General features: G+C 27.8%; 2 protein-coding genes across 2 annotated transcripts; one reads left to right on the top strand and one right to left on the bottom strand.

Moving 5' to 3' along the window:
* Positions 3207-3998, bottom strand: LOC105168261. Its single transcript, XM_011088270.2, has one exon. The coding sequence runs from the start codon at positions 3803-3805 to the stop codon at positions 3407-3409; it is 399 nt and encodes a 132-aa protein (XP_011086572.1). The 5' UTR covers positions 3806-3998; the 3' UTR covers positions 3207-3406.
* Positions 9572-10929, top strand: LOC105168652 (glucan endo-1,3-beta-glucosidase-like). Its single transcript, XM_011088785.2, has 2 exons — positions 9572-9703; positions 9808-10929. Exons 1-2 carry the CDS (start codon positions 9619-9621, stop codon positions 10767-10769), a joined length of 1047 nt encoding a protein of 348 aa, XP_011087087.1. The 5' UTR covers positions 9572-9618; the 3' UTR covers positions 10770-10929.

Genomic DNA, 12155 nt, shown 5'->3' with positions numbered 1-12155 from the left:
TAATATTTTTTTAAATAAATTAAGAAAATATAAAACAATAGACGAGGTGGATGAAAAAATATAAAATATTATAAAAAAAATTATCCATTATAGTTCAAACGGGTATTTTAGTCAATTCACCACAAAAAATTTGATAAAACCTAAGAAAAACTAGCACATTAGATTAATTGATGGGCAACGGTTAAAATCAGAGCAGTATTCATAATTTTTTAAATAATATGGGAATATTTATAATTATACCAAAATTTAGAATATTCATTGTAATTTATCTTATAATCTATACTTTCTTATTAAGTGAGAGCACCTTTTGATGTCTCATTTTTTTCTTAATGTAACAATTTTTTATATTTTGTTAATATTGATTAGTTTATTTATTTATTTATTAACTTTCCACCCTTTTACTTTTCCAAACTCCCACACTGCCCACTCTTCTTAACTTTCACAAACTTTAACTTTTTATAATTTTTTTATTATTTTTTTCATTTTATAATTCTTAACCTCTTCAATTAAAAACTATTTTGGAAAATAAAAATTAATAAAATTTTTATTAAATTATACACATTCATTTGAGTGTGTCAAATATACTTGTATTATTATTATTATTATTTTATAGTAGATCTGTCAATGGGCCAGATAACTATAAAATTATAGTTTAAGATGTTACTGGATAATGTATATATTAGAGTGTGATGCGATGTTACTTTGATAATATAATGTAATTATGGATTTTTAATTTTTGAGTATATATACTATTTATTTATATATATAAAGTGAGAGCACCTTTTTGGTGTCTGACTTAATTTTGGTATGTTAATTTTTATTTTTTTTAAATTTAATTAATTTTTTCCTTTTCTCAGCTTTTCATTTTTTTCTATTTTCTCAACTTCCACATCTCTTTTTCTTCTCCCATTCTTTACATTTTTATTTTTTATACTTTTTAATATTTCATTAACCCAATTAATATATTTTTAAAATAATAATATTAATTATATTGATTGTACACATACATATTAGTGTGCCATGTATGTTCGTTTGAATAAAATGTGATAATAGAAAAACACAAAAACTGTTAGGAATAATGTCTTAATAATTATTTATAAAAATCAGACGACATTTTAAAAGAGAGAAATAAAATAAAATAAAATAAAAAAGGAGGTATTTTAGAATACCTCTATATTTTCTTCTCTTCTTCTCCCTCTCAGCTCACCAATACTCGAACCCTTGACCTCATATAGAAGGTACAACATATTCATGAACCACTTAGGACAAGGAGTATCAGTGATTTTACATCACTAGAAAACGCATTTTACATGGACCCAATCCATGTCCATCCACCTCGGATCCAAATTCCATGGGGGTTTCAATTCATTATTGGACCTGTTCTATATTAACTCATTTACCCAACTCTCTATTGTTCTGCTCTTAATTATTATATGTTTTTTTCTTTCATTTTTCTATACTTAATTAGGACAAAAATTATTTTTTTATTTATTTATTTTTAATTCGAACACGAGACTTATCTTTTTTTAAAAAAAAAAAAAATAGTGCCACTATAAAGCGACTTGATTTTAAGAAATGGTAGAGGTACATGGGTCTTAAGAGTGTGATCTGAAATCGTGTTCCAATGGAAGCCCATTAGTCCATTAGTATCATAATCGTTAAACACGATTTATGTACGTGTAACACACTATCACGCAAGTTTTCTCACTAGTACTTTTTTTTATCATTATAACCATAATGTGCAAGCAGAAGAGTCGGGGTTCGAACTCAAAACTTCTTTAATATTTGATGAAAGTTAATGTAATTTTTATGTGTTATTATAGTCTATGAGTAAATTATTTTTTTATAAAAAAAATTAATAATTTAATCCTCTATATTTTTTTAAAATGAAGCATTTTTCTCTTTAAATAGAGGGTAAATTACTTCAATTTAATTAACACATAAGGTAAATTGAGTAATATGCTCATTTACAATATCACAAAGGGTAAATTACATTAAACCCAATAATACGAACTTCAACTAACTAATAAAATTCGAGCCGGAGCTGATATTTTTATATATAATTTATTATTTTTTAGTTAATATAGTTGAACTTTGATTGCTGAAGTATGATATTTTTATACGTATTTTATTTATTATTTTTATACATGAACGCCACGAGAATTCAAAATCTTATTAATTGGACGAAAATATTCAACTCAGTTTTATTCTCTTAACATGGCATAAATAAAACATCAACCAATTTTGATTGACATGCATCTCACTGCAAAATGAATAGTTTATTCCCTAAATTATATATAATTATAATTCGAAAACAATATTAAATAAATCATATCTATATATCCCGGTCAAATACAATTAATACAAAAATGAAATTTTAATCATTGGTAATTAATATTTATAATAATTTTAGCGATGATCAAAATATTTATCATATTTTTAACTATGGTTAATATTCTAGCCACACGCTTGTAGAAACCACAATTGATAGCCATTGGTCAGCCTTGGTTAATTAGTATTCACTATAATTTTTTTTTTAATTTTAACCATGATATATAATTAATAATGACAAAAAATTCATAATAATTAATATTTTTCATGATTTTAGCTAACATTAGAGCACTTATCACGATTTTTAATTATAATTAATATTTTGGCATCATTCGCAGAAGCTATGGATGATAGACATTGTGCAACTATAATAATTAATCAGTATACATTATAATTTTTTATTTTTAATTATTATAACTAATTATGATGAAAAATTATATTGTTTAAGCTTGGCTTAAACTTTTGGCAATTAATGATGATGATTATTTCGAAGAACAATGCTTGATGAAAAATTGCACAATGGTTGTGGCAAAAAAAGGTATTAAATAATTATTTGTTTGAATTAATTAATTAGAACAAAATATCCCTTTTTCAGAAAAGCAAGTCCAAAGTCCAAACAAATTAAAGCCTCGAAATCTGGAGCATCCACAAAATTGACCAAGTCAACAGAATTATTGGGGAAAGCAAACAATTATTTTGTTACCAATTTCTCTTTAGCCTTTCCGGCGCAAAATTATTATCAATTTAATTGCGACAGAGTTTGATTAAAAATTTAATTTAATTACATATATTTATTAATCATTATACAGTTAATATTTAATTTAAAAAAATGAATAGTTACTTTAAAGTATACATTAGACATGAAGATAGCCATAATTAATCCCTTGAAAATCCCATTTATACCATATTACATTTGCAGATGAGTGCTCCTTGACTTCCACAAAATGCTACAAAGAAAATCTAACCATAGGACTTAGGTAATAACAGAAAATTCAAGAACTCGACCAATAAAAACTACTAGAATACTACTCAAACGTATACCTCCATCTCCACGCACCATGCATGCAAACCACCATCAAACGTTGTCTGAAAATCTGACTTCCGGTTTATGTGCACCGTTTTGATGATGCGGTGGTTTTCCCTTTCCTCCATTTTTAGGCCCTTTGCCAGAAGGGTTTCTCTTGTCGAATCCGAATTCTATGTCTCCATCTCTCATATTGAAGTTTGGTTTTTGCCACTCTTTAGGGCCTAGTCCTTGGCTCTGCTTGCTGGCCTTGGGGGGTTTGTGGGCTGCCTCCTTTCCGCGGTGGTGCCGCCTGCTGCACAGCCGTCCGAGCACGCAAGCCACCGTTGACACCACCACGATCACGGCCAAGACTGCGAAAACCGGCCCAAATGAGCCGTCGGAGTGGGAAGAATCAGGCTGTGTGGTCATGACAGGATGAGGGTACACATCATAATTAGGTTGTGACATTTCTCTTGAATTTTCCGGACTTAAAGGTTTTAACTATTTCTGATAAATTGGCTCAAGGGTTTGTATCAATTGGGCAGGAAAATTAAAAAAAAAAAAAAGAAAGAAAGAAAATTAATTTGTGTTCTTGAGTGGGAAGAAAGGGAGGAATGAAACAAGAATCAGTAGGATGTTGAGAAGGTTTTATGCAAATTCTTGGGGTGAAATAAGAGTGGGATTTTTGAATTTAAAAAAAGGTGAGGTTTTTCTTTTCTTTTTTTTAATGTTTTCTTTAATAAAGGGACAACTAAAGTGGACATTGTTGGTGTCTTTTACTGAGAGCGAAGGATGTTTTGTTGGATGAGAGAAAGAAAGATTTTGGCCACTTTGAACATCACATTAATCTATGAATGAGTGCTTTTGCTTTAATGTTGGTTTGAACAATTGTTCAACATTGACACATCGCTGTTGCTTGCGACATGCATCTATGAGAGCATGCATCTTGTTTGTCCCAAAAATTGTATTTTTAATTCAATATGTTTGGAAGGCCGCAGTTTTAGTTCTGTATAAATTTATCTTTATAATTTTATTCTGTAATTTTCTTAAAAGAATAGCACATTAGGAACAAAATTGGCCGGTCTTTGCTACCATTAATGTTGGAGAAGTGCATCCAATTAAGCTAATTACACACGTGCACTTTTATGAATCTTAGCAAATGAGGGTAAATTTTGTTCTTAATATATGAAATCTTTAAAATTACAGGACAAAATTATCAAAAATGAATTCGTACAAATTGATTCTATATTTGTTGGCTAGCTAGGTAAAAGAATCAATTAGATTGATGTATTACTTTATGTTTTATTTTATATTCACACTTTTATATAAAATTTATGCCAGTTGTATATTTAAGAAATACTTTATGGAGATATGATTATATAAATGTAATAATAAAATATAAAATAAGGTAAAAGTACACTTTGTCCCCCTAAATTATTCATCAAGTAATAATTATCTATCTAAACTAACAAATATAATACTTAATTCCTACAATTAAATTTTTAGACAATATTGTCCTTATATTATATATATATATATATATATATATTTAGTTCAAAGAATTTTTTTAGTAATTTTGTATTTTAAGTTTAATTACTTTTTTTTAATTGAGAAAAATATATTTTATTTATAATAGAATAAATTAAATATAACTAGTGAGTTAAATAGTTCAAATTTTATTTTTTTACAGACTCAAAATTAACTAATAAATTAGTACAATAAATACAAAAAAATTACATGAAAAGATTTTATTAACTTGGTGATAAAATTAAGTTATTAAGTATTTATTCTTTTAGATAAAAATAAATAATCAAATATCAATTTTTTAACATATTTTCTTCAAAAAATATGATAAAATACATTTATTCATTTTTTTTCTAAAAATGCTGAACTTTTGGTTAAGCATATATATATATTTGTCGATTTTTCTTAAGAAGCATATATGTGTTGTTGGTTATATTATATTTATTCTGTATCTAATATATTTATATATATATATTAATTTATACTCTATTTTTTTTATATAAATTCATCACTTATTAAAAAATTAATAATAATTCAATATGAAAAATATTAAAATATATTAAAAATATTATAATTATTCAAGACATGAATAGTATATTTATTAGTTGAAGGGGTTACATAAGCAATAGTTGGGCTAAAGTGTATTTTACTCTATAAAATAATACACCAACTTATTGGAACATATATTGGAACTGATTTCTTAGTATCAAAGTATAGGTAGCTATATAGGAGCAACTTGTTTTAGGAAAGAGTCCAATTTATTTATTTGTTCCCCTTTGCTTTCACTACCATAGAATATAATATATATATATATAAGTGAAATTAAAAATATTAAATAACAATATTATATTTAGTATATATTAAAATATACATACTAAATATTCATCTAGTTATTATAATATAATAATAATTAATAATAAAACTATATATCATTATATATAATTATATAATTAGTAAAATAATTGTTTTTAGCGATAAATATATTCAATTTTCTTTTACTTGTTAGGTGAATTTTTTATTATTGTGATAAAATATTTTTTGACATATATAATATTTATTAAAATTATCATTTGATTTGATTTTTTCATCATTTGATTTTTATTTTTTAATCATTAATCTTTCTATCCTTTTTGCAGTACTAATTTTGTCCCTAGCTATATATATATCAACTGATCAATGAAAGCTTAGGCTTTTCTTCCTCAGAAAGAAGTGATTGGTCTCAGTAAAATCTCAAAAAAGGTCTTGCTTAGATTTAATCATGGAACTACAACTGATGCTCTCTTTACAAAATTAGAGATTATGAATTGGAGTCCCATTGAATGTATCGATAATTATCATTTTATGTGAGTTATTATAATTTATTTATTGTTGTTATAAGTCATGTTAGTATATTAATTAAATTAAAATATTGCTCAATATATCTAAATAAGTTATTATAATTTAAGATAAATTGGAGTGATCTCTCATGAGGTTTGATGTAATTACAAGTACTCTCTTATTGTTTGAAAAATCACCTATACCCCCTGATTTTAACGATCATCTAACAATTAGTCATTCCGTTAGTCTCCATTAGGTCCCAATCCAGTTTTTATGGTGAATTGACAAAAAATGCACTTGTGGACTAAGGATTATAATTTTATTTATTTTTTAAATTTTTTATTTGATTAAGTGGATAATTTTTTTATATTTTTTTCAAATTTTTTCACCTACCCCACTCAATATTCTTACAGATTTTTAATTTTTTTAAAAGAAAGAAAGAAAAATACAGTAAGAGCAAAAAATTGATAATTTCATACATCCATCTAATGATTACACAATTTCATCAAACATTAGGGAGGTATTTATAATTTTTTAAATAATGAGGAGGTATTCATAATTATGCCAAATCTCAGAAAAAATGATTGTAATTTACGTTATAATTTATTCTCCATGCATTATTTATAAAAAAAAAAAGATTTAATCACGGTGACTAAGTTGATCGTGGATTGACAGCAAAAGAATGATCATAAGGGGAGTTGGAATTCTTAATTTTTACAAAAGTGAGATAAATATTTTTTTTCTTAATAAACTATGAACGTGGTGATTAATTAGCATCATAGTTATTAATCTGATCTTAAAATTACGTAGATAATCTAGATCGAGCTCTTGGATACATAATAGTCCGCTAACGATTCGAGTTGATAAAATTCACTAGCTTGATGTATACAATAAAGATTAGGTCTGTATGAAGTCCTCATCACGAATAGTACGGGTTCTGGAACACATGTTAAGTTTGTTGTCAGAATGATATTTAATTAAAATCTCCTAATGCCAAAATTAGATTAAGTAATCGAGTAAAAATGAAATTGAAGAGGTAAAACTCAATGTAATACATGTATATTTGTATAATAGTCTTTCAATAGTGTTTATAGAATGCCCGTGTATAAAAAACTATACTGAACCATATGGAGTCATGGCTGCCCGCAAATATCTTCAAAACAACGATTACGATTCTAAGTTTTTGAGTCGGTCATATTAGATACGATTTGATCCGGATAAAAAATTAAATAAATTTTAATCCTATTAGATAATTTGATCTTTATGGCGTTTTTACCAAATAATTTTGTCAGAGTTCCCTAATAATTAAATATAATTTGATGGAGTAATTGGTGACAATTGCTTTAGTTGATTATCTTTTGTTGTTTGCTTTATGGGGTAGGGCTCGATGTGGCGCAATGATTAGGGAATTATATTACTATATATATATATATATTCGTCATCATTGTAACCTCGATCGCTGCATTATGACAAAGAAATCATATTAAAATCTTACAAAGGATCTTTGTCCAGATCCCACTTTAGACCCATCAGTTTGTAAGAAATTGGGAAAACACACAAGTGCTTAATCATAACTAATATAATTAATTACTTTTATAGATTTTTTATATATTAATTAGTTCAAGAAAGTCGATCTGGATATAATATAATGTGTTATTCTCCAGTCTTATAACAAAACAATATTATTTTCGAAGCTGGAATTTGATTCTATTTTCTCTCTGGATATGTTTGGATTTATGAAATAATTTGAAAAAGAATTTCTAACGACTTTATATTAAAAGAATTTACAATTCATCAATATTCAATAAAATATTATTTAAATTTGAAGATGGATAATTGGATACCTTTAAATTTAAAATTATGCAAACTAATAATTAAAAAAAAAAATGTTACTAGAAATTTAAAATTCGAATTTATGGCCGAAAAATGATTAGAAAATGCTAACCCATTTTTTACATCGAAAACACTTCCACGCTTTTTTTTTTATTTATTATTTTGATTCTTGTTGCCACCAACAAATTCCACTTGTTACTTTCTTTATTAAAAAATTACCAATCCTTATAATTTGACACAGACCGACAAATTAATTTATTTATAAAATATATTCAAATAAATGAAAAAACATTATATAAAAATAAATATACACCCACGTTCATAAAACATACATTATTAGACTTTTCCGTTCTAATTTTATGTACCACTGCAACAAAGTCTGCTTGATATTTCAGACAAACAACTTATTTTTTTAAGAATTGAGATAAGAGATTATTGGTGATGAACAGCATTTGGTAGACTTGATTTAGTTGCAATTATGGTAAATGGGGCAGGTTCCGGTAAGAATGCATTAAGTGGTGGAACCCCTATTTTATTATAACGGCAGTCTGCGGGTTGTTTGTAATGAATCATTGTTTGGGTTGCCATCAAATGTAATTGAATATTTTGTTGTATAATATTGGAGAAAAAAATATTTTTTGTTCAGTAATTTAGAATTTTTTTTATTTTTTATCCTATTAATTACAAATTTTTCAGGTTTAGTCCTTGTAATTTAAAAAAAAAATACAATTTTGATATCGGTATTTGGGAGACAAAAATCACTGTTCATTATCAAATCATATATTTTTATATATAAATATTTTATGTTTAATGTTGTATTTTTTGGAGACAAAAATTATTGTTTATTGTCAAATTATGTCTGTTTTATATTATATATACATATTATATATGTATTTTTTGGAGACAAAAATTATTGTTTATTGTCAAATTATGTCTGTTTTATATTATGTATACATATTATATAGAAAGTTGAGAAACAGAAAAATACGCAGATAGTGTAAAAACACAAAAACAAACATTGAGTGTATTTTGTCTTTTCTCGAAAAATACAAGAACACGAATCCAAATACAGCCTCTATGTTCCAAATCATGATCATTAGTGTTTCAGGTATAGCTAAAATTATTGTAAATGATGACTAGTCCTGATTAAATATTTTCCCATTGATTCTTTTTATTTACCATAGTTAACTTTTAAGTGGTAATAATTTATAACATAAGAGATAATGCATTTTGTTTTACAGTGATATATAAATATATACATTTGAGTGTATTTTATTTATATTTACAGAAAAAAGAGTGGCATAGGACAGAACGTCCCTGTCTAGTGTGAACAGCATCCTCAGACACAATTGAAAGCAAACTAAAACCGACCAAATTCAAATTAAAGCTGATGAGAAAAAGCAGATGACAAAGGCCAATAATTTGGAGAACACCTGATGAATAGATATTAAAGAATACAGTTCATCAATCTTACATGATCATTTGCACATCTACTCATCACACCAGAATCAGACCAGAATATCATCAAACATCATGTTTCCAAGGTACATATATAGTACTCACATATTCAGACACCAGAAAAACATTGCACACCAATCCCTATAGAAATGGAAAATCACAGAATGAGAATCAGACGAAGCATCTTTCTGACCCTCCTCTTTCCTCTCTTATTCCTACTGTCACATTCAACAGGTCTTCTTTTATCAAACATCGATCATTATATGTTCAAGTTCACAATTTTCTTGAAATTAATGTAGATATGAAGGATTGATTTCTTTCTTGATTTTCACTGGCAGGTGCTGCACAGGTTGGAGTATGTTATGGCCGCGTTGCAACCAACCTGCCACTACCCTCAGCTGTGATCAGCCTTCTTAAATCCAATGGAATATCAAGAGTTCGGTTGTTCAACCCGGACCCCGATGCTCTAGCACCCTTTTGGGGTACAGGGATCGAGCTCATGATCGGTGTCCCTAACGAAATCCTCCCCATGTTAGCTAATGGCACAGTTGCCACCTCCCAGCAATGGTTGAAATCGAACATTTTTACGTATGTTGCACCTAATCAAGTACGGTACTTAGCCGTTGGCAATGAAGTGTTACTAAAAGAACCATATTACACGCCATATGTTGTACCCGCAATCCTTAATTTGTACCAAGCTCTTCAAGCATTAGGTCTAGGTGACACGATTAAGGTATCATCATCACACGCGGCCACGATCTTGTCCAATTCTTACCCTCCATCGGCCGGCGCATTTGATCCCAACCTTAAATCAGTTTTGATCCCCCTTTTAGGGTTTCTACGCGACACAAGGTCACCGTTGATGGTCAACGTGTATCCCTTCTACAGCTACATTAATAACAAAGAAAAGGCCACACTAGACTATGCTCTTTTTAGGTCATCGAAAATTAAGGTTGATCAAAATTTGGCCTACACTAATATGTTTGACTCAACAATTGACGCATTTGTGTATGCTATGGAGAGGGAAGGTTTCCATGAGATCCCGGTGGTGGTGACGGAGACCGGGTGGCCAACGAGTGGGGCTGATGGCACCGGAGTCGATAATGCATTGGCTTATAATGGAAATGTTGTGATGAGGGCATTGGCTAATATTGGGACACCCAGAAGGCCAGGTGTCGGGGTCGAGGTCTTCTTGTTTGATCTATTTGATGAGAATGGAAAAAGTGGAGGGGAATATGAAAGGCACTTCGGGATTTTTGGGGCCAATGGTATCAAGGCTTATGATATTAGGTTTAACTAATCGTATATACCTTGTCTTTCTTGCTTCTGTTGCTACAAAGTAATGTTTGGTTGACAACCTTATCTACTATTAACCCTTTGTAGTAAATATTTCATTATTTGTTGTTTCAAAATTTTTGGATGTAAATCAGACATCATTTGACCAAATCAATCATATTACCTAAGTATTATTATATTCGTTCGATTTGTTTGAAAACACATGCTATGGCCATATACCCCATGTTTGAGTACATACCACGTATGACGCAGTATCCAGCATTTAGAAAACTTCTACTTATCATATAAGTTGGTTGCTTTCTTTGAACTACGGTATATAATTAGTCAATTTTTTATACAAATTATTTTTTTTATAGTTAATTGAAAACTTGTAAGTCTACTCTCTTTAATTTCTTTTTTCTTTTGAGGATACCCTTTTTTTAGTTTGAAGTTTATTTTGATCAAACTTTAGCTCATAAGCCTAAAAGAAATAGATAAGAATAACTATATAGTTATTCCATGAATATAATTTTATCAATTTTAATCTTCTATGTGATATTGCCTTTATTAATTTTTGACGGCCTTAACTATGTTTGGTAGTGGAGAAATCACACTTTTCGTTTTGTAATTTAGTATCTTTACATTTTTAGTCCATTGATTATGGAATTCTCATTTTGGTTTTGTAACTTTTAAAAAGTAATATTTTTGGTCCCATAATACATTTTTGTTATATTTTTTTAACATAAAACATCATGTGCTTAGCATGTGACAGTTAGAATTTTTACACTTTTAGTCCCATAAATTTTAAAAAGTAACACTTTGGTCCCAAGCTATTAACAGCCACATGGTCTTTTCTATTAAACATCTAACAGGCCCAATGTTGACCCACCATCGTGTTTCGCCATTTAAAACTCAATCCTGAATTTTATTCCAAAAGATCTCTTTGGACATAGGAGCCCAATTAAAATGGGCCAGATCCAGTGTTGGTATTTTTCTTAATTTGATATTAAAGAAAATCATATATTAATAAAATTCTCACCGACTAGTGATTAAAATTGAAATTTCATGAAAATCTGAAGTGAAGACCTTAAGTTCCACCAGATGTTCAAGTATTTGTTTCACTCAAAGCGTGTTTATTTAATTCTTAATGCAATGATGTAATTATCGATTATGTAAAAATTATATTCCTATAATTTATCATTTAAAAAATAATAAAATAAAGAAATTATTGAGATGATAATGTTTTTAGAAAAACAAGAAAGTTATTTCTCCTGGACTCGGAATATGACAAAGTTTTTTAATTTTCAGTGAAAATTTTGTATTTTTAATTTTGTATAAATTTTTATGTAAAATAAAATTATAATTAAATCTTTTCGTGGTGTCAAATAAATATATTTTTTTTATTTGATGA

The sequence above is a fragment of the Sesamum indicum genome, linkage group LG8 (genome assembly GCF_000512975.1).
Source record: "Sesamum indicum cultivar Zhongzhi No. 13 linkage group LG8, S_indicum_v1.0, whole genome shotgun sequence".
Taxonomy (NCBI): Eukaryota; Viridiplantae; Streptophyta; class Magnoliopsida; order Lamiales; family Pedaliaceae; genus Sesamum; species Sesamum indicum.
This window is presented reverse-complemented; position numbering and strand designations above follow the sequence as displayed.

What these genes read in the sequence shown, in the direction of transcription:
- LOC105168261 (XM_011088270.2), bottom strand. Translation starts at nt 3,805, where the DNA reads ATGTCACAACCTAATTATGATGTGTACCCTCATCCTGTCATGACCACA.
- LOC105168652 (XM_011088785.2), top strand. Translation starts at nt 9,619, where the DNA reads ATGGAAAATCACAGAATGAGAATCAGACGAAGCATCTTTCTGACCCTC. An exon ending in CCTACTGTCACATTCAACAG is followed by an intron (nt 9,704 to 9,807) that starts GTCTTCTTTTAT and finishes TTTCACTGGCAG; the next exon opens with GTGCTGCACAGGTTGGAGTA.